At 35.0% G+C, this 19,611-nt stretch overlaps 1 protein-coding gene across 5 annotated transcripts; it reads right to left on the bottom strand.

Moving 5' to 3' along the window:
- Window positions 1-378: 378 nt before the first annotated feature.
- LOC131606285 (uncharacterized) lies at window positions 379-5,138 on the bottom strand. Of its 5 annotated transcripts, none has more exons than XM_058878533.1 (10): window positions 4,929-5,138; window positions 3,445-4,856; window positions 2,942-3,090; window positions 2,572-2,839; window positions 2,246-2,464; window positions 2,043-2,133; window positions 1,829-1,955; window positions 1,609-1,712; window positions 1,401-1,521; window positions 379-1,313 (listed from the first exon to the last, which is right to left on the bottom strand). In XM_058878533.1, exons 4-10 carry the CDS (start codon window positions 2,579-2,581, stop codon window positions 1,137-1,139), a joined length of 849 nt encoding a protein of 282 aa, XP_058734516.1. In that variant the 5' UTR covers window positions 2,582-2,839; window positions 2,942-3,090; window positions 3,445-4,856; window positions 4,929-5,138; the 3' UTR covers window positions 379-1,136. The 5 variants fall into 5 exon arrangements, with proteins under 5 accessions (XP_058734516.1, XP_058734519.1, XP_058734520.1 ...); XM_058878536.1 differs by having other exon boundaries at window positions 2,942-3,087; XM_058878537.1 differs by having other exon boundaries at window positions 2,942-3,087; window positions 4,703-4,856.
- Window positions 5,139-19,611: the final 14,473 nt, after the last annotated feature.

Below are 19,611 nucleotides of genomic sequence, written 5' to 3'. Positions count from 1 at the left end.
TCTTTATCAGTAATGACAGGATGTTCCCATCCTTTGTTCACAGCTCTCCATGCTTTACTATCCACGGATTTCAGAAAAGCCACCATGCGAGGTTTCCAATAATCATAATTAGAACCATCCAGAATGGGTGGTCTAATCACAAATCCACCACCTTCTTTGTCCATAGTACCAGAAAATACTGTCCCTAGATATCACCCAGTAAAAACAGGCAAGGTGCCTGCTCTGATGCCAATTGAAATTCTGGACTCAGACACGCGATGTCGAACAGGATGTCACGACATTACTATCTGAATGCTTTTAAACAAATGAACAAGGAGTAAACAGAATAACAACACAAGAAAGTTGTTAACCCAGTTCGGTGCAATCACACCTACATCTGGGGGCTACCAAGCCAGGGAGGAAGTCCACTATAAGTAATATCAATTAAAGGTAATACAGATCAAGATTACTCCTTTCACTTAATATCTACTCAATGCAACTTCAATCTAAACAACTTAGATCAGAGATCCTACTCACTCCCCCTCAATCACAGCAGTGATGAAAAACACTCAACGAATAGCAAAGAAGACACACTTCAAAGACACAACTTGATCTTGCTTAAAAGCTTTAATCAAGTACAATAGTACTCTGGCTTAAAAGCTTTGAGTACTTCTTACAACTCAAAACAAAACACCTAGACCAAGACAATCATCATGATGATTGTTTGGCTTACAAGAAGGCTAGAACGAAAACTTAAAACAAAGAACTCTTAAAGCTTCTCAAACAAAAACCCTAACATGATCAGCAGCTTCTTCGTAGAATATATAGCCTTCATAAAACACAGCAGCTGGGCCTTGGATCCAAATTAGTTTTAACCCTAATAAAACTAATTTCCATAAATCAAGGAACTAAAAATAATAACCATCAAAGATGTCCTTGAATCAGATCAGAATCCAACATTACCAAATAAAGCGCATAGGATCTTATCAGATCACATAACCATAAATAGTAATAGAAAAGAACGTAACAGCTGCGAATGTCATGACATCGGCCTTGACATCAGGTAAAGGCCTGCATAAGAAAAACTTCACAACAGTAGAATGCATGTCATGACACCAGATTAGACAAGATAGAAACACAATGAGTTTTACCAAAAATTACAGCCAATCAACAACATCTACAGTGTCAAACTTATTGTAAAGGCCGTCTTCGTTAAGTATCTTCACAATAGAGAATCGTCGAAATTGTGATTGATATTTGATACGAAACACCATCTGTCTATTCAACAACGCATCCAGGTGAGTAGGCCAAATCTTAGGATTGTCCTCTCCAGCCTATAGTAAACAACACAACATCAGCAGAGATGTAACATTATATTAATGATATAATGTAAGACAAAAAAACTCCTAACTGAAACTCACCTTCTTCATGATTTCTCTTAATTCAGTAGCAGTGTGTTTAGTATAAGGAATAGCATCCTTATCCCAAAAAACAAATATCCCCTTATGGTTATCATATTCCACCTCAACTTCAAGTTTGAATCTAAAAGAAAGGCTAAAAATCAATTTTGATACAAAGCGACAATAGAAAGGTTAAGCATTTAATGGAAGGGCAAGGCATGGCACTCACTTAGTAACGCGTTCAGCATCCGTATTTCCATTTGATTCAAAATACCATCCAAACCTGGAGGCATTAAAACCAGTGGTAGTTCCAATGGTGGTTGCAAAACAGTCCTATTGTGGGAAAGAATATACAAAACACATTGTCATTAACAATTTAAACAATGCATTGTGATAGAAGTGTAATACAAATAGAAATAATTATTCAAACAATGTATTAAAAGTCACACCCTTCCAAATTTAGATACTGCACGGATACTCTTGACCTCAGACAATTTGGTCCAAAAATTGTTTTGCGATTGAACAGATGAATCGCAAGTCAATGATTGGGAAGCAACAGGTAGGTTGGATCCAAAACTGAAAAAACATTAGAGGAAAGCATGATTCATGTATGTAACAGATTGTACACAGTTCTTAAATAGTTGTAGGTTAAAAGCATAATACCTAGCTTTGAATTCATCAACTTGTGGATGCTCCAAGTTGATGTAAAGTTTAGAACCGCTCCATGCGTTCGAAAGACAGGGTAAACCAGAAACTAAAATATATAGTGTTGAAAATTTGGTGAATATATGAAACAGCATGGATCAAAAATGGAAACAACAAACATTCACTAAATAGCAAAAACACAAAATGTAAATTTATGAAACCTGTATTAGTCTTGCACCATGAATGTGTCAAAACAATAATAGTAGGACCGACAAAGTTATTAGGGGTAGTGTAGGCGACGAACTGTTTGGCGTAATCCTCCCATAACACCAGCTCGATCACATTGCCTTCTACATCACGCAAAGTTATATTGACGCAAGATTTTCTACCGCCACCTCCCATCTGGGTTTTCAAAACATCTTGTAATACACCAATGACATCTGTAAATGACAAAATATAAATATGCATAGTTAATCAATGAAAAAAAATAAATGTATATGCACAGAAGTAAATAACAGAAAGTGGAGAGGTGAAACTGATATCTTACCATACAACATGTCATGCTTGAAGTCTCCTTTGAGAAATCTCTCAATAGGGTGAAAAGTCTAGCTGTGAGTTGGTATTTCCGGTATCGCCACTTTTGTCATGGTAGTCCCTCCATTGAATATGAGTTTAAGTGGGTTAAAACAGACTTTGAAAGGGCCATCATTGTCAACTGGCTCTCCATTATAAAGGTAATACGTCTCATGCTCCTTGACCACTTCAATCCAATCTTGGAAGTCTCTAGCCCGAGTGGTGATATGAATCTTGTCACCCTGATAAATGCACTATTATTTTAGTAAGAACTAAGTAAATGATGAACATGAAAAAGGGCAGAAAAATCCAGGAAATGCTAAAAAAAATGGGGAAAAGGCAACCTTTACATCCACCATAACTGCTTCAAGGTGTTGTTGCCCAGTTTTCTCACTAACAACCCACAAATCAACCACCCTAATGTGCATTTTCCAGAGCTGATTTCCCTTGACCAAATCTTTAATCAAAATGGGAAGTCTTGACATTTTCGCTGCTATAGATGGAAAGTATAAGATAACAGAGATAAAAGAAAACTTTTCAGATCATAGTTTATAGACATATTTCCAGATCAGAGCATTTAAAAACATAAAATGATAGAAAAACTATATTTTGCAGACATAAAACAAAAAACATAGAGGACATAAAACATAAAGTATAACATATGTGCTGCAGCATCTGGGTGTTCCACAGAACCTAACACATAAGAAGCAGTAGCATCAACTATATGTTGTTTGGAGAAAAAATGCAGAAGAACTCAAATGTAAGTATAATGTTCTTTGGAGAAACTCTGATGAATAAACACTTTAAACAGGCAAACGAAAGCTAAGAGAAGGTGGTACATTCATACCTGAGGAAGGGAAAATGCGGAGAGTTCTAGAAACGGCGGATGAAGGAAGTGTTCAAGCCGATACTCACGGTAAACCGAGTGGAGCAGTGTTTGGTTTATGCTTTGGGTTTGTCCCTTTCTCTAAATCAAAAGTGACTTTTGCAGAGTAGTAAAATATAATTTGTTTGGGAGGGAAACGAAAATGGCGAGTTTCCAAATGTTAGTACAGATTTTTGGAATGGACCAATGAGATCAGTACAATTGGCATATTTGATTTTTTCATTTGCTAATTACCTAGATAACCTTTGTGCAGTATAAATAATTTGGGGGGGAAGGTTAAATAAGTAAATTTGGGCAACATTTTATTAATGGGTAGATAGTAGATGAAAAACCACGTAATTGATAAACGGCATGATCAATAATTGAAAAATCACTAATTGCTTTTTAAATTAAATCAATCTTCGGTGATTCAAAAAATAATAATTTTATTTGTTTATATAGTATTAGTTAGTAAACTTTAATTTTTTTTAAAGTATAGAAGTATTTATATTTAAAAAAATATGTTTTTATTTTAATTATATAAATTTTATTTCCGTCAACAATTTTTTTATAATAGACAGAGAAACAGTGTTTACAGTAATTTTTTTTATACTAAATAGTAACATATTTGATAGTTATGTTTTATTGCTTAAATTTTTATTTATTTATTTTTAGTTTATAGTTTTTATTTCATTTGAATCTATTGTGACATATTTATTTTTTATTGTAGAGCATTATTAACATTTAAGTTTAAAAGTTAAAAAATTTAAAAATAAAATAGTTGAAGTTTTTGAAGTCTGGCAATGAAGATTAAAGAATTAATAATCTATTTATCGAATCCAAAAATATTAAATGAAATCAATTGCAGTAATAAATAAATAATGTTGAGTATAAGCAAATCGACACTTTTACAACACATACCCATTTAAAAAAAGCGAAATGCTAACCAATGTCTTTAAGACACTTTTTAAGTGATTAAAGTGGGAGTAAGTTTTTATTAAAATGCGTGTATTTAATGCATTAAAATTGTATTTAAAATTGTAATGTTTACTTTTATAAAAAATATTTTTCTTATTTAGTATGCTTAAAAAGTATCTGAAGACACTGATTATAAAGACCCTTTAAAAAAAAAAAAGTAAATTTGTCTTTTAGATAATTTTAGATTTTTCATTAAATTTTTTTCTCAAAGTCACTTTAAATTTATTGATTAATAACAAAAGACAAAGATAAACTTATTTACCTGATTTACCAATTCCGCTCATACCCAAAACTGTTCCAGATCCTTAACAGTCATTGAACACTTCTCCTCATAGTTAGTGCTTGAACGGTGCTGTATTATCAACCTAGTTGCAAGACTCTCCATATTTGAAGAGTCTCATATGTCTCCTACAAAACTGAAAAGAGATAAGTATATATATACATGCTTTAAAAAAAATGGAAATGAGTGGTGGTAGTGAGAGAGAAACCTCAACGAGCTGGATGGAAGGCTACTACTTTGTTGAAGATGGAAAAAAAAGTAGTTTGAAAAGGATGATAGGAGAATCGAGGTGGTGATGAAAATCCAAAGTGTGTTAGTTTGTTTAAATAGAAAGTAAAAAAAAATGAAAATCAAAGTAAAAATTAGTAACTATGATAAAGCGAAGTTGGTGAGATGAAATAAATGAAGTTGTTGGAAAAAGACAATTGAGATTAATAAGTGAAGTGTGTGAGTGTGATAAACAAAGCTAAAAGAATTGATTTGGATTTGACCACTCTTTGCATGATACATGAGTAAATGCAGTAGATGGGTGGCTCATTTCAAGTGCCAACAAACAATCAATTATAGATAATAAAGGTTATTTCATAAATATATTAAAAGGTTTTGAACATGAAATCTAAAGAGATGTGTAGGTCTATTTAAATAGATAGTAAAATAATTAATTATTTTAGTCAGTGTTTTAAAAATTAGATTCAACCGGTCGTTCGGATTGATGAGACCGAAAATTGAAGGGGTCATCAGTTTAGTCTGATTATTGAATCAGATATGCTATTAAATCGGTGAGAACCGACTAAACCGATCAAATATAAATATAAATATATATTTTTTTTAATAAGCAATTTGTATCTAACAGGATTCAAACTTGAGACTTTGAGAGAAACACACTTAATTAATCATTAAATTATAAATATTACTAATTAATTCATTTTAATATACTTTAATTATTATTTTAATAATATAATAAAAATATAAATAATTTATTTTTAATTTTTTTCTATTAAGATACAAAAGGGGAAAATTCTTAGGTGGACACGAACCTAAGAAATTGTTTTACACACAACCAATCACATAATTTTAAATTAATTAAAAAATAAATTAAAAATTTTCTCTCTCCTTCATAATCTCAACCACCCCATGAATCCAATTAAAAACAAAATTAAAACAAAAATAAATTAAAAATTACTCTTTTCTTATTGGTTGTGCCTAAGAATATAGATTTATAACCGTGTCCATGCAAAAATTGCTCTACAAAAGGTATTAAAAATTGTGTAACTAGAAGGTATTTACACTCATTTTTTTGTACTAGTGAAGACAATTCACCAAACGATGAACGCAAGTTGGGCAAGGGGTGTCGGAACAAAAAATCTACCTGTTGTCACACTGGAACGCATTTTGACAAGTCAAAGAAAAAATATTTGTTTTTTTTTTTAAAATTGTTTATGTCTCTTAATAAAAAAAATTAAAAATAAATTGTTTATATTTTTATGGGTTAAATTTAAATAAACTTTAAATCAAGTCTAATTGCAAATAGAGTAAAATTTGTTTTAAATAAGGGTTGAATGAAGCCTAATTATAATTTAATGATATATAATTTTTAAAAATCATGAAAACGTTTTGTGTAGAAAAAATCATGCATTTGAACCAAAGTTTTCTAAAACCGTCAGTTCACCAATTTTTTTGGTTTTAACCAGTTTTCGCCGGTTCTCATAGGTTGAATAGCATACTTGATCCAACAATCAGACTAGACAGATAACTCCTCCCGTTTCCTATCTCCTCAGTCCAATCAACCGGTTCGGTCTGATTTTTAAAACACTGATTAAAATTAAATATTATTTATTAATTCAAAATAAATAAATAAATAAAACGGAAAAAAACTTTTACAGGTCGGCTAAGGATTGGCCGAACCCCAACTAAAAAAAACTTCACATGGTCGTCCAACTATTAGACGAATCTTTACTTAAAAAAAAGTGGCACATTGGAATTGTTTCTCCAACTTATGATATATTAGTACATTGTTTTCATATATGTCGCATAGTAAAAAAATCGAAAATTAAGTAAAAATTGAATGTAATAAATGAGTTTGTGGGAATATAGTAAATGAATTGTAGGTGTTTTGTGGTGAAGGTTTAAGTGTTGTAGGGGAGGTACTGATGTATTCATTTTCTAGTTATGTTATATCTGTACTGACTCTTCCTAGCATGTCTTCTCATGCTATGCTTTTAATTCAATAGAGCCATAGAGGTATTCACTTGGTTTTCAGTCTAATTGAACTTTATCATGCATAATAAAATACTAAAAATTAATAAAATAAAATTATTAGTAGTAATAAAATAGTAAGTGAAGTGAATTAGGTTGGGAGATTAACCTTAAAGTACTAGATTTTGACCAACTTTTAGAGTAAGTAGTAACTCAAACAGTATGAATTAAATAGGCTCTTCGTTCCATCAAATCAATGACTGAGTTAGAAGAAAGAAAATAAAGTATACTCCTTCCATTCTCTTTTATAGATAAATTTTCCTTTTTCAAGTTCATTCATTAAATTATGTATTTGAACTACATATAAACTAGATACATCATTTATTGAATCAAACTAAAAATTAAAATTTACTTATAAGAGAGAATGGAGGGAGTATTTATTAAATATTAAAGAAAACATATAAATAATTGAAAAACATATAAATAAAAAGATAACAAAATTTGCATTCAAATGTCTTTATCATAAATATTGTTACATTTAAATATGATACAAAATACTTCAGATAAAATGTAACACAAATAATGTAAATATAAAAATACAATTCAAAAGTTAATATGGAAAAGAATTTTTTTTTAAGTCAAATATATAGAAAGAAAAAAGAAGTACATAATATTGGGGGACAAAAACCAAAACCAGTAGAAACCACAAATACAATAAAAGTGGTATTTTAAAGAAACTAAAGCAAAAACACACATGACCGACTATCCGGCTAACCTGCTTACCGGCACGAAATCAAATAGCAAAATAAATAGTCTTGTGTGAGCACTCACTTTTTAATATGGTGTATGAATCAACTGCCAATACGAACCTACAACTTCTAGAAAAAAACCAACGAGCAATACAATTCTTTCAAGACAAACAATCCATCATCAAATAAAATGAGATGGATAAGAGATCAATCCGACAACAATCACTAAAACGGATAATACATAGTATCACGTTAGTGCATATAAACTCTTTCAATTAAATGATTTATCTCCTATCGATATGAAATTTGGATCTTTTCCAATACTTGAAAAAGACAAGACAATTGTAAAAAAATAATAATTGATAGTAACTGAAAGTAATAAGTGACGAGGTTTGTGGGTTGATAAAAATGTAGGTGGAGTGAATAAAATCCACAAACACTTTGAACCACACAGATATAGTAGGTGGGTGTGACACTCCGGCTGATTTTCTTACAAATAAAACGGTAAAAACTAGAGATTATTTCATAAATATTAAAAAATATATATAAATCAAAAGTAAAATATATTAATAAATTTTAAAAAAATATTTTACTTAAAAGTCTTTATAGGAAATATTATTTCATTTAAATAGAAAATAAAATATATCAAAATAAAAGTTACAAAAAGAAATTAATATTATGATGTTAATTTTCGAACGTACTCTGGCAGGGAAACTGTGGACGGAAAATAGCTTCAACTCCAGGGCCTTTGTCTCTACCATGATAGGAGCTTGGAGACTAAGGAGCCCCGTTGAAACACAAGAGCTAAACAAGAATTTATTCCTATTCCGCTTTAGCACAAAGAGGGATCTGGAAAATGTTCTGCGCAATGGACCATGGAGCTTCGACAGAAACCTTCTAGTTCTAGAACGAGTTTCCGGAGAGGAACAACCCTCAGATCTCAACATGCATTATGGGGTTTTCTGGGTTCGGATCTATGATCTACCATTGATGCTGCGATCTGAAACAATAGCGAAGAAGATGGGTGATATCCTGGGGGAATTCCAGGAAATGGACCACCGGGAAGCATTTAGGAACGGCAGGTTTCTCAGAGTCAAAACTAAAATAGATCTCAAGAACCCTCTCAAACGAGGAACGGTGATAAGATTCAAAAACAAGAACCTGCGAGTCTACTTCAAATATGAGCGCCTACCCACCTTTTGTTTCGTCTGCGGAAGACTGGGTCATCAAATCAAGGACTGCGAAGCGGTGGAAGATATGGGGGAGGATGGATTTGAAGATATAGAGGAAAACGAGTTATCCTACGGGACCTGGCTGCGAGCATCACCCTTACCTAGAATGTCTGATGAGCAGAAGAAGAAGGATTCCAACTCTAGTTCTTGTTGCAAGAGTCTCTTCAACGTCTCGTCAAGCCAAAGTAGATGTGAGAACAAGAATAAATCAAAGGAAGTGGAGGAGGGAGAGGTGGAACAGGAGAAGATAGGTCAAGGCTTGGGTTTGAAAGGCACCAAAGGGAGGGAGAGGGAGACAGATCACATTGGCACGGGTTTGGAGGTTGAAGCGGTAGCAGAGTCTTTGGGTGCGGTGGGAATTTCAACGAAGGACGTAGACGAAGGAACCAGCAAGGCAAACTCCCCAACAAAAAGGAAAAAGTGGATAAGAAGACAGACCAAGAGGAAGGAGGGGGCCAAGGAAATTAAGAAAAAAGTGGCAATAGAGATGGGAAAGCGGCAACTAATCGATGTTATGATAGAGGAGGGAGATCTGGGAGACAGAATGAAGGGGGAGAAAAAACTCAAAGGACAAGGAGAGGATTCTAGTGCTGCTCTTAAATTACCAGAGGTGGTGTTGGATGACCAACACCGCCTACAACAATGAAACTCTTAAGCTGGAACTGCAGGGGTTTGGGGAGCCCCCGTGCAGTTCGAGCCTTAACCAGGCTCATTAGCGTGGAAAACCCTGACTTGGTTTTTATTATGGAAACAAGGTTGAAGGTGGAAGAGGCTCAAGGGATTAGTAGCAAGTGCAGATTCGGGAGTAGCTTTGGAGTGGACTGTCGCGGAAGCGGTAAGGAGAGAGCTGGAGGGTTGTTAATCATGTGGAAGGAGGAGATTACGCTGACCACCAAATCTTTCTCACAGAACCATTATGAGGGATTAATTTTTGATGAGAGTTATAACCAGGAGTGGTCTTTTTGTGGAGTGTACGGTCACCCGGAGGAGCAGCACAAGTGGAGAACTTGGGCCCTCGTACAGGAATTGGTTAGCAGAGGAAGTAGCAACATCTTAATCTGTGGGGATTTAAATGACATCCTCTATGCTCATGAGAAGATGGGAGGGAACACCAGATCTTTTAACCAGATGGAAATGGGGAGATCAGCTTTGGACTCTACTGGCCTGAGAGATGCGGGATTCAATGGTCACCCCTTTACCTGGACAAATGGCAGAGAAGGGGAGGAGAACATTCAATGTAGATTGGATAGATGTCTTATATCCTCTGATTTTTTGAACAGGTACAATCCAATTACAGTGAATCATTTGTCTAGATTCGGATCAGACCATGCGGTCCTGAGTATGGTGCTAGAAGATGAGGACAAGGGAAACAAAAGGAAAAAGAAGCACTTGTTCAGATTCGAAGAAGCTTGGAGTAAGGATCCTAGATGTGAGGGCTATGTGCGACACCTATGGAGCGGAGCTAATCATAGGGGCTTCGAGAAACTTCAGGCAATGACACAACTAAATGATTTGTTTCAGGAGCTTAGAACTGGCAGCATAAGAAAAGAGATCACCAGAATCGAAGACTTGCTTAGAGAGGAGGCAAGATGGGATAGTAGTAGAGAGTCCATCAATGAGAACAGAGCACTTGTCCAGCAACAAAACCAACTTTTGCATACAGAGGAGATGATGTGGCGCCAGCGAAGTAGGGCCATTTGGCTTAACCACGGGGACAGAAATACTAAGTTTTTCCACGGCAAGGCTGAGCAAAGACGCAGAACAAACAAAATATCAAAGCTACAAGATGAACATGGCCATTGGTGGAGAGGTGAGTATCACTGTGAAAGAATCTTGATCTCCTATTTCTCTGATCTGTTTGAAACCTCTAACCCGCCAGATGCAGAAGAGGTGACTGATGTGGTTAAGAATAGACTTAGCCAGGATCACAAAAAACTGTGCGAGGAACCGTTTTCTGGAGAGGAAGTAAAGGAAGCTCTTTTTCAGATGTATCCGCTCAAAGCGCCCGGGCCGGATGGCTTACCTTGTCTTTTTTTCCAGAAGTATTGGAATATTGTGGGCCCGGAGGTGACCAGAATGGCTCTTGAAGTTCTAAACAATAACCAGGATCCCTCCTCCATCAATAACACCTACATCGTCCTTATTCCTAAGTGCAAACACCCCAAGAGCCCAAAGGACTTCCGGCCAATTAGTCTCTGCAATGTTATCATGAAAGTTATCACAAAAACCATAGCCAACCGTCTAAAAGCTTTTCTTCCAGATATCATAGACGAAGAGCAGAGTGCTTTCGTCAAGGGTCGACTTATTACTGATAATGCTTTGGTGGCCCTTGAATGCTTTCACTGGTTAAAGAAGAAGAAGCATGGTAAAAAAGGTTTCATGGCCCTCAAACTTGATATGTCAAAAGCTTATGATCGTGTGGAATGGAGTTTCCTATCAAAGGTTCTCTACGCTATGGGCTTTCCGGACAAGTTAGTAAAGTTGATTATGCGATGCATATCTACGGTGTCCTACAAGATCCTTGTGAATGGCCAGCCCAGTATGAGTTTTACTCCGGGACGAGGACTCCGTCAAGGAGATCCAATATCCCCCTATTTATTTATTCTGTGTGCTAACGTTTTTTCAGGTTTGCTAAAGAGAGGAGTTGCAGAGAAGCAGATCCATGGTGTTAAAATAGCCAGGAGTGCTCCAATCATTTCACATCTGTTTTTCGCGGACGACAGCCTCCTTTTTGCTAGGGCCAACCCAGCTGAAGCAAGGAAAATCTTGGATATTCTGCAGCAGTACCAGCGGGCATCCGGCCAGGTGGTGAATTTTGAGAAATCAGAAGTTTCCTTCAGCACCAACATCAAGCCAGAAGAAAGAGAAAACATCCAGAGGGTGTTGGGGGTTAATACTGTTCAAAGGCACTCGAAGTACTTAGGCGTGCCGGTGATTTTTGGAAGGTCAAAGAAGGACATTTTCAAGATGGTGGTTGATAGAGTCAGGAAGAAGGTTAAGGGATGGAAGGAGAAAGCCTTATCCAAAGCTGGGAAAGAAGTCCTCATAAAAGCTGTGGCCCAAGCTATACCAAACTACATTATGGGATGCTACAAGATGCCTGAAGGAGTTTGTCAAGAAATCGAGAGCATCGTAGCAAAATTCTGGTGGGGAAGCAAGGGTGAAGAGAGGAAGATTCATTGGATGCGATGGGAGAAAATATCCAAACCAAAAAACTCTGGGGGTCTGGGCTTTAGAGGGTTCAGCGAATTCAACATGTGTCTGTTGGGGAAGCATTTCTGGAGGCTCATGACTGAGAAAGGATCCCTGTTTGAAAGAGTCTTCAAGAGTAAGTACTATCCCAAATGTTCCATTGAGGAGAGTAAAATAGGCTTTAACCCGAGCTATGCTTGGAGGAGCATATATTCATCTAAGGAGCTGGTGCAGAGTGGAACACGGTGGTGCATTGGAAACGGAGAAAAGGTGATTGCTAGAAAGGATAATTGGATACCTACTGTGGCTGGCTTCAAGGTGTTAGGGCAGCTACGAAATGCTGAGACTAATGCATTGGTGAGTTCCTTCATTGATAAGGAGCTTGGGCAGTGGAAGAGTGACATGGTGAACAATTCGTTTGAAGCTGTGGATGCACAACATATTCTGGGGATCCCTTTGTCTAGGAGAAACATTGAGGATAAGCAAGTGTGGCACTATGAGAAGTCTGGTGATTATTCCGTGAAGTCTGCATACAACGTGAGCTGCAGGGACAAGCTGGCTAGAGTTCCTGGGCCCTCATATTGTCCTAATCAGAAACTGTGGAAGAAGCTTTGGAATGCTCCAATCCACCCAAGGATCAAACATTTCCTATGGAGGCTTGCAAAGAATATCCTCCCAACTAAAACTAACTTGAGTAGAAAAGGAATTGCCCTGGACGAAACATGCAGCCTGTGTCAAAATGGTGCAGAATCCGTGACACACTTGTTTTCTCAATGTGATTTCACAAGAAGAATGCTCTTCGCCTCAGTCACTGGTTCACATGTTAGAGAAAGTGTTGACCTAACTGTCTGGCTGTCTGATTTGCTGTCAAACAGCAATGTTTTTTTCGTGCAGGTCTCTTGTTACCTCCTCCACCAAGTGTGGAAGGCGCGGAACCTGACACTCTTCCAACAGAAGAGTTGTGATCCGATAAGAATGGCAATGGAGGCATTGGATGCAGTCGGGGAATTCAATGAGCAAAACCATCCTGGGCTGAAGGCGAAAGCTGGCGTAGCTGATGATGGCAAAACCGTGACCAATGGTGACTTTCATACGGTTAAAGTAGATGCTGGAACTGGAGAGAATGATGTTACTACTTTTGGGTGTGTGGTTAGTGACAACAACAACAACCCGATGGTATCTACCTGCAGAAGAGAGGACTTCAGGGCAAGTCCAAAGCTGGCCGAATGTCTTGCTCTTAGATGGAGCATGGAAATTGCAGCCAGTTTACAAATCCACAAGGTCATATTCCAGTCCGATGCTAAGGCCATAGTCGACTGCGTGAATGAGATAGCCAAAGATGCTAGTGTGGAGGTGGTAGCTGCTGACTGCCGTGTCTTGCTGAAAAGCTTTACTAGTTCTTGCATTATTTTTATTCCTAGGAAGTTAAATTCTACTGCTCATGCGTTAGCTCAGTTAGCAAAATCCGTAGGATCAAGAACTTGGCTGGGACCATGTCCCCTTGTGGAGGCTACTCCTTTTGTATCTCTTCCCTCTGTTTGATCAATGAATCGTTTTCCCATCAAAAAAAAAAAAAATATTATGATGTTAATTGAAAGAGTTTGAAGATATATAATAAAGATATATTTGTAAAAGTATGAGATAAATTTTTTGAGAATTTCTTAACCTACTCTATCCAACTCTCACGAACCATCGAATTGACAAAATTGACATCGTACTTTCGTAGATGCATCTCTAGAAGCACATTCTTTTTTAAAAAAATTGGTTTCTTCCGTAGATGCATTTACTAAACTCCTTAAAACATAGTGGAAACTCCTTAAAACATAGTGAAACGTTAGAATGTTCCAATTTCTCAATTAATTGAGAAAATTTCAAATTAATTAAGTTTATGAAATCTTCCCAATAAATTTGCATAATGATTACGTAGATGTAATCAAACTTAATTAATTTGAAATTTTCTCAATTAATTAGGAAAACCGCAAATTAAGTTACAAATTAATTGGGAAATAGAAAAATCTTCTGTAGTTACATCTACGGAAAGGTTTCTCAATTAATTGGGAAAAAACTTCCGTAATTACATCTACGGAAAGGTTTGATGGGTTTTGCCAATAGAGTGTTCCATAAATGCATTTACGGAACTTGAGATTTTTCCAATTAATTGAGAAAATCCCAAGTTTCACTATGTTTTATACGCTTCCGTATATGCATATACGGAAGGGAGCAAATTTTTTTAAAATATGAAATGCTTCTAGATGTGCATCTACAGAAATGGGGGACAAAATTAGAACTTTACCTAGTGTATAAGAGACCTATGGAGTTAGATGAGAAACTTTTTATTTTTTTTCATTAGGATATATTTCATCAAATTTGATTGCTGTAAAAACCTGCAACACCCAATTCAAACTATTGTAGTTACTTTTATTTTTGTTAATACTTTTATAGGCCTAAAGGAAAATATATGTATGAGCTACTACTAGATATTATTATTTTTTTCGACTTGTCTACTTTTTGAGATTTGTCAAATTACTTTATCATAGCATAGGAAAAAAGTTCGAATATTGACTTTGAAATTCTGGCACAAAACACGTGAATACTCAAAGCAAATATTTACTTTTTGGGACAAATCACTTTATAATTTGATAAGGTAATTTTTAAAAATATTTGAATTTTGAATTTCAAATTTTGACACAACGGGATTACTCAAAGCAAATACAATCACCACTTTTCATAAATATTGTTTTAAAAACTTTTAAACTCTAAAACAATTTTGTCTACCTCATATATATTTTTGGGTTAATGAATTTTTTGGTCCCTCTAAATATTGTAAATTTCGTTTTTAGTTCCTCCAAAATTTTCCTTTAAGAAATCGTCCCTTCAAAATTTTCCGTCTAAACTATTGGTCCCTAACGTCAAATTTACTAGAGATTAGCTACGACTTTAGCCACCGATTAGCTACGAAATTTGACGTTAGGGACCAATAGTCCGGAAGAAAAATTTTGAAGGGACGATTTCTTGAAGGAAAATTTTGGAAGGACTAAAAATGAAATTTGAAATATTTAAAGGGACGAAAAAGTTCATTAACCCTATATTTTTTTAAATTTTTTCATGACAAACTACTGATTTCAGTTTGTCATCTTGATACATCTCTTTTTTTTTTTTTATAAAAAAAATCATATTCTTAATTGTCATTGTATAGCAGTAAGATGGCCAACCATGTCTATCGGAAAGGGTTGTGGAAACTTGGTCTACATCTCTCGAATGGATATGTCTCTCTCGTAGTCCCTTTGACTTTTCAAACTTAAACGACGTCAATTTCTAATAGTTGTCTCATATGCAATGACAATCAATAAGTCTCAAGGACAATCTCTGGATACAGTGGGACTTTATTTACCAAGAGACGTATTCACTCATGGCCAAATCTACGTAGCACTATCGAGGGTCACAATAACCAAGCAAAGAATAAAAATATTGGTATATGATGAAAACGACAAGTTAAAATCGACTACTACAATGTAGTGTACAAAGAGGTTTTCAACAATATATAGATTGCCCTTGTTGAAGGTAATTCATTGCTTACTTTAAATGTGGTTCATATTTTTATGTTCTCAGTGCAGGCAAATTACTCCTTTGTAGTCTAAAAATTTGACTATGTAAATATGCCTCAGGTAAGCTACGGATGATATGGAAAATTTTGGCTGGTATATGTACTCTAACGTACTTTAACAATTAAGTTATGAAAAATGCTATTTGTACATCTACACCGTATGTACGGACGACACTGTTCATGTACGGTCGGTACTATTCACCGTCCGTACATGAACAGTGCAATATTATATTAATTTTTTTTTTTTACGTTTTTATTTTTATTTTTTTTAAATATTATTTTTTTTAAGAATATTTTTTTATGTTTTTTAAAAAAATATTTGACAATACCTACGGATATACCTACGAATTTGACAATACCTGCGGATTTACTTGCGAATTTAGGTAAATCCGCAGGTAATGTCAAATGCAGGTAAATCCGGAAGTAAATCTGCAGGTATTGTCAAATATTTTTTAAAAAAACATAAAAAAATATTTAAAAATAAAAACGTAAAAAAAATATATATATTAATATAAGGGTTAATACTACTTTACCCCCTGTCATATAGGCGAGATTCGGTTTACCCCCCTCTAAAAAAAAACTTATTGGACAAACCTTGCAAAATAAAGATTCCATCAAATTTGACCCTGACCAATTTTTTTGACCAAGATTCTTAGAATCTTGCCTACATGGCATTTTTGGTAGTGCTGACTGTACAGCACATAAGCAATGTGGCACAGTCAGCACTGCCCCGTGGAATTTTATATTTTTTTTAAAAAAAATTTATTGATTTTTTTTAATTTTTTTTTATAATTTTTTTTAAAAAAAATTCAATATTTTTCCAATTTTTTTTAATTATAATTTAAAATTTATTTTTATTATATATAAATTCGCAGGTATTTTCAAATCCGTAGGTAAATTCGCAGGTATTGTCAAATCCGTAGGTAAATCCGCAGGTATTGTCAAATTCGCAGGTAAATCCGCATGTATTTTTAAAGGTAAATCCGTAGGTAATTTTAAATGCGTAGGTAAATTCGCAAGTAAATCCGTATATAAATTCGCAGGTATTGTCAAATCCGTAGGTAAATCCGCAGGTATTTTTAAATCCATAGGTAAATCCGCAGGTATTGTCAAATTTGTAGGTAAATCCGCAGTGTAAATTCGCAAGTAAATCCGCAGGTATTATCAAATTCGCAGGTATTTTTAAAGGTAAATCCCCAGGTATTGTCAAATTTGTAGGTAAATCCACAGGTAAATTCACAGGTAAATCCGCAGGTATTGTCAAATTCGCAGGTATTTTTAAAGGTAAATCCCCAGGTATTGTCAAATTTGTAGGTAAATCCGCAGGTAAATTCACAGGTAAATCCGCAGGTATTGTCAAATTCGCAGGTATTTTTAAAGGTAAATCCCCAGGTATTGTCAAATTTGTAGGTAAATCCGCAGGTATTGTCAAATCCGTAGGTATTTTTAAATCCGTAGGTAAATCCGCGGGTATTGTCAAATTCGTATGTAAATCCGCAGGTACTGTCAAATATATTTTTTTTAAAAATAATAAAAAAAATAATAAAAAATCAACAAAAAAAATATTAATTTTTTTTTAAAAAAATAATAAAAAAAAATTAAAAATCAACAAAAAAAAGTTTAAAAAAATCAATAAAATTTTTTTAAAAAAAATAAAAAATAAATTCCACGTGGCAGTGCTGACTGTGCCACATTGCTTATGTGCTGTACATTCAGCACTACCAAAAATGCCATGTAGGCAAGATTCTAAGAATCTTGGTCAAAAAAATTGATCAGGGTCAAATTTGATGGAATCTTTATTTTGTAAGGTTTGTCCAATAAGTTTTTTTTAGAGGGGGGTAAACCGAATCTCGCCTATATGGCAGGGGGTAAAGTAGTATTAACCCTTAATATAATATTGCACTGTTCATGTACGGACGGTGAATAGTACCGTCCGTACATACGCTGTAAATACTTGAGGTGTAAGAATAGCATTGCTGTTAAGTTATAAGGTAGTGTCATTTCTTTGTACAATATATTTTGAATACCAAGAAATATCAAATATATATATATATATATATATATATATATATATATATATATCATAAACACTCCATTACACAACAGGGATATCATGTTTTCATGTTATCTATGTCTTACACTTATGCAACTAAATACACATAACATGTTTTGTCTAAGGAAGTAACATCTAACCTAAATCGAATTTTATCTCCGCCTTTGAAGTTGTTGGACTTGCAGAATTCGTCCCATCCATATCCTAATTTTTTGCGGCGAGGGTCTGCAATTTTTAAGGACGACGTGAATTTATTCTTCCCGTTGTCACCACACATCACAATATATTCATATCCATTATCTTTACGTACGTTCGCAAAATCCTCCTGCAATTTCTACAAAACAATGGGGAACATAAGTTCTTGATTTTACATGTTGGTAGACAAATCAAATTGAAATAGATGGCTGAATGACAACTCAACTAATTTAGGCAGATCCACGCTGAAAGGGCTCAGGTCTATATCAAAAAAATATATGTATTTGTAAAACACGTATCTACTATGAAAACACGGTAAATCCCGGGGTCTCACCACCTCCTTAAATGATAAAATGGAATAGTTGTTGTTACCATAATACCCAACGGTCAGGACTACCTCGGAAGGTAGATTGTAATACGATTCCATACAAGGTCATCCACTAATAACGAGCAGATGCATTTCAATTTGGTTATTGATCAGCTCATGGTGTACACCTTGGTTATTCATTATGGTCCAACATTTGGAAATTTGGTCTCCGTGGCTTTTCACAAATAAGGGTTGAATCTCTGGGTAGGACTGCAAAAATCAAGTATACACACAATTGGAAATGAAATAATACATATGTATATATTTAACAATCTTGTATACACACAATTGGAAATGAAATAATACATATGTATATATTTAACAATCTTGAAGCACCATTAATTTATACAAAAAAAACTAACTAAACTTGTGACGATATCTTCGTGATTATAAAATAATCTATCATGTCTGAGTGTTTGAGAATGCCGCAGAGATCCATTATGAAGATGATCTACACAGCCTGGTTTTATAAATGTTGCAGATGGAGAGGTGATGAAATATAAGTCTATGAGGTTTCACTTTGCACATTTACATACATTGTGGCCTTCTATTTATTTCTAAAATTCACTGCAACATCACATGCTGCTTTCACGCCTTACCACGAAAAAGCATAGTTATTTGCAAGAATATTTTGTCCTTATGCATCCAAAGGAAAGGAATATATTCCTCACATGTGCACAGTTAGTGTCCTTTACAAAATGTGTCACTTGCAAGCACCACTTGCAACTACATCAAGCTAAACTATTTTCCATCACAATCTTACCTATCAAAACTATTACAGCTATACCATCCTAATAACTTAGTGCATAACAGTTACACTATGGACGTCACCATCACAGCTAACGGAACCTACCACCAAAAGATTCATTTTGACGACTTTTTACGTTGCACCGTAACCAACAAGTGGTCTGCAGAAGGGACCCTCAAACTGAATCCAATCTTGTCGCCTTTTTTATCTTGCGATTCCTAACAAAAGTGTACCATTCCTTACTTATATACCGCTCTGTGCAATTTTTCCATTTTGAGACGTGCAACACACAATTGTACTCCCTTCTACGGTCTTAATTATAGAGAACAATTGACTCATGTCCGACCATTAGATGCTCTTGAACAACCTTCTAAGGCAGTTGCTGCATAGACACAAAAGTTGTTGATTTCAATGCAAGACAAAATTATATGTAGATAAGCTACTATGTTGTAGTAGACTAAGAGACTTACAAGGGCATTTCTTCTTGCAACCCTGCTGGACTTTATCTGCCTTCTCCAAACAAGGACCCTACCAAGTGAACCAAGTTCTTCTTCC

This window comes from Vicia villosa, linkage group LG5, assembly GCF_029867415.1.
Source record: "Vicia villosa cultivar HV-30 ecotype Madison, WI linkage group LG5, Vvil1.0, whole genome shotgun sequence".
Lineage (NCBI taxonomy): Eukaryota > Viridiplantae > Streptophyta > Magnoliopsida > Fabales > Fabaceae > Vicia > Vicia villosa.
This window is presented reverse-complemented; position numbering and strand designations above follow the sequence as displayed.

Excerpts from the sequence above, each read along its gene's own strand:
- LOC131606285 (XM_058878532.1), bottom strand. Across the intron at positions 1,956-2,042 it reads GTTGATGAATTCAAAGCTAG|TTTTGGATCCAACCTACCTG; the intron begins GTATTATGCTTT and ends ATGTTTTTTCAG. Across the intron at positions 1,314-1,400 it reads TAAGAGAAATCATGAAGAAG|GCTGGAGAGGACAATCCTAA; the intron begins GTGAGTTTCAGT and ends TGTTTACTATAG.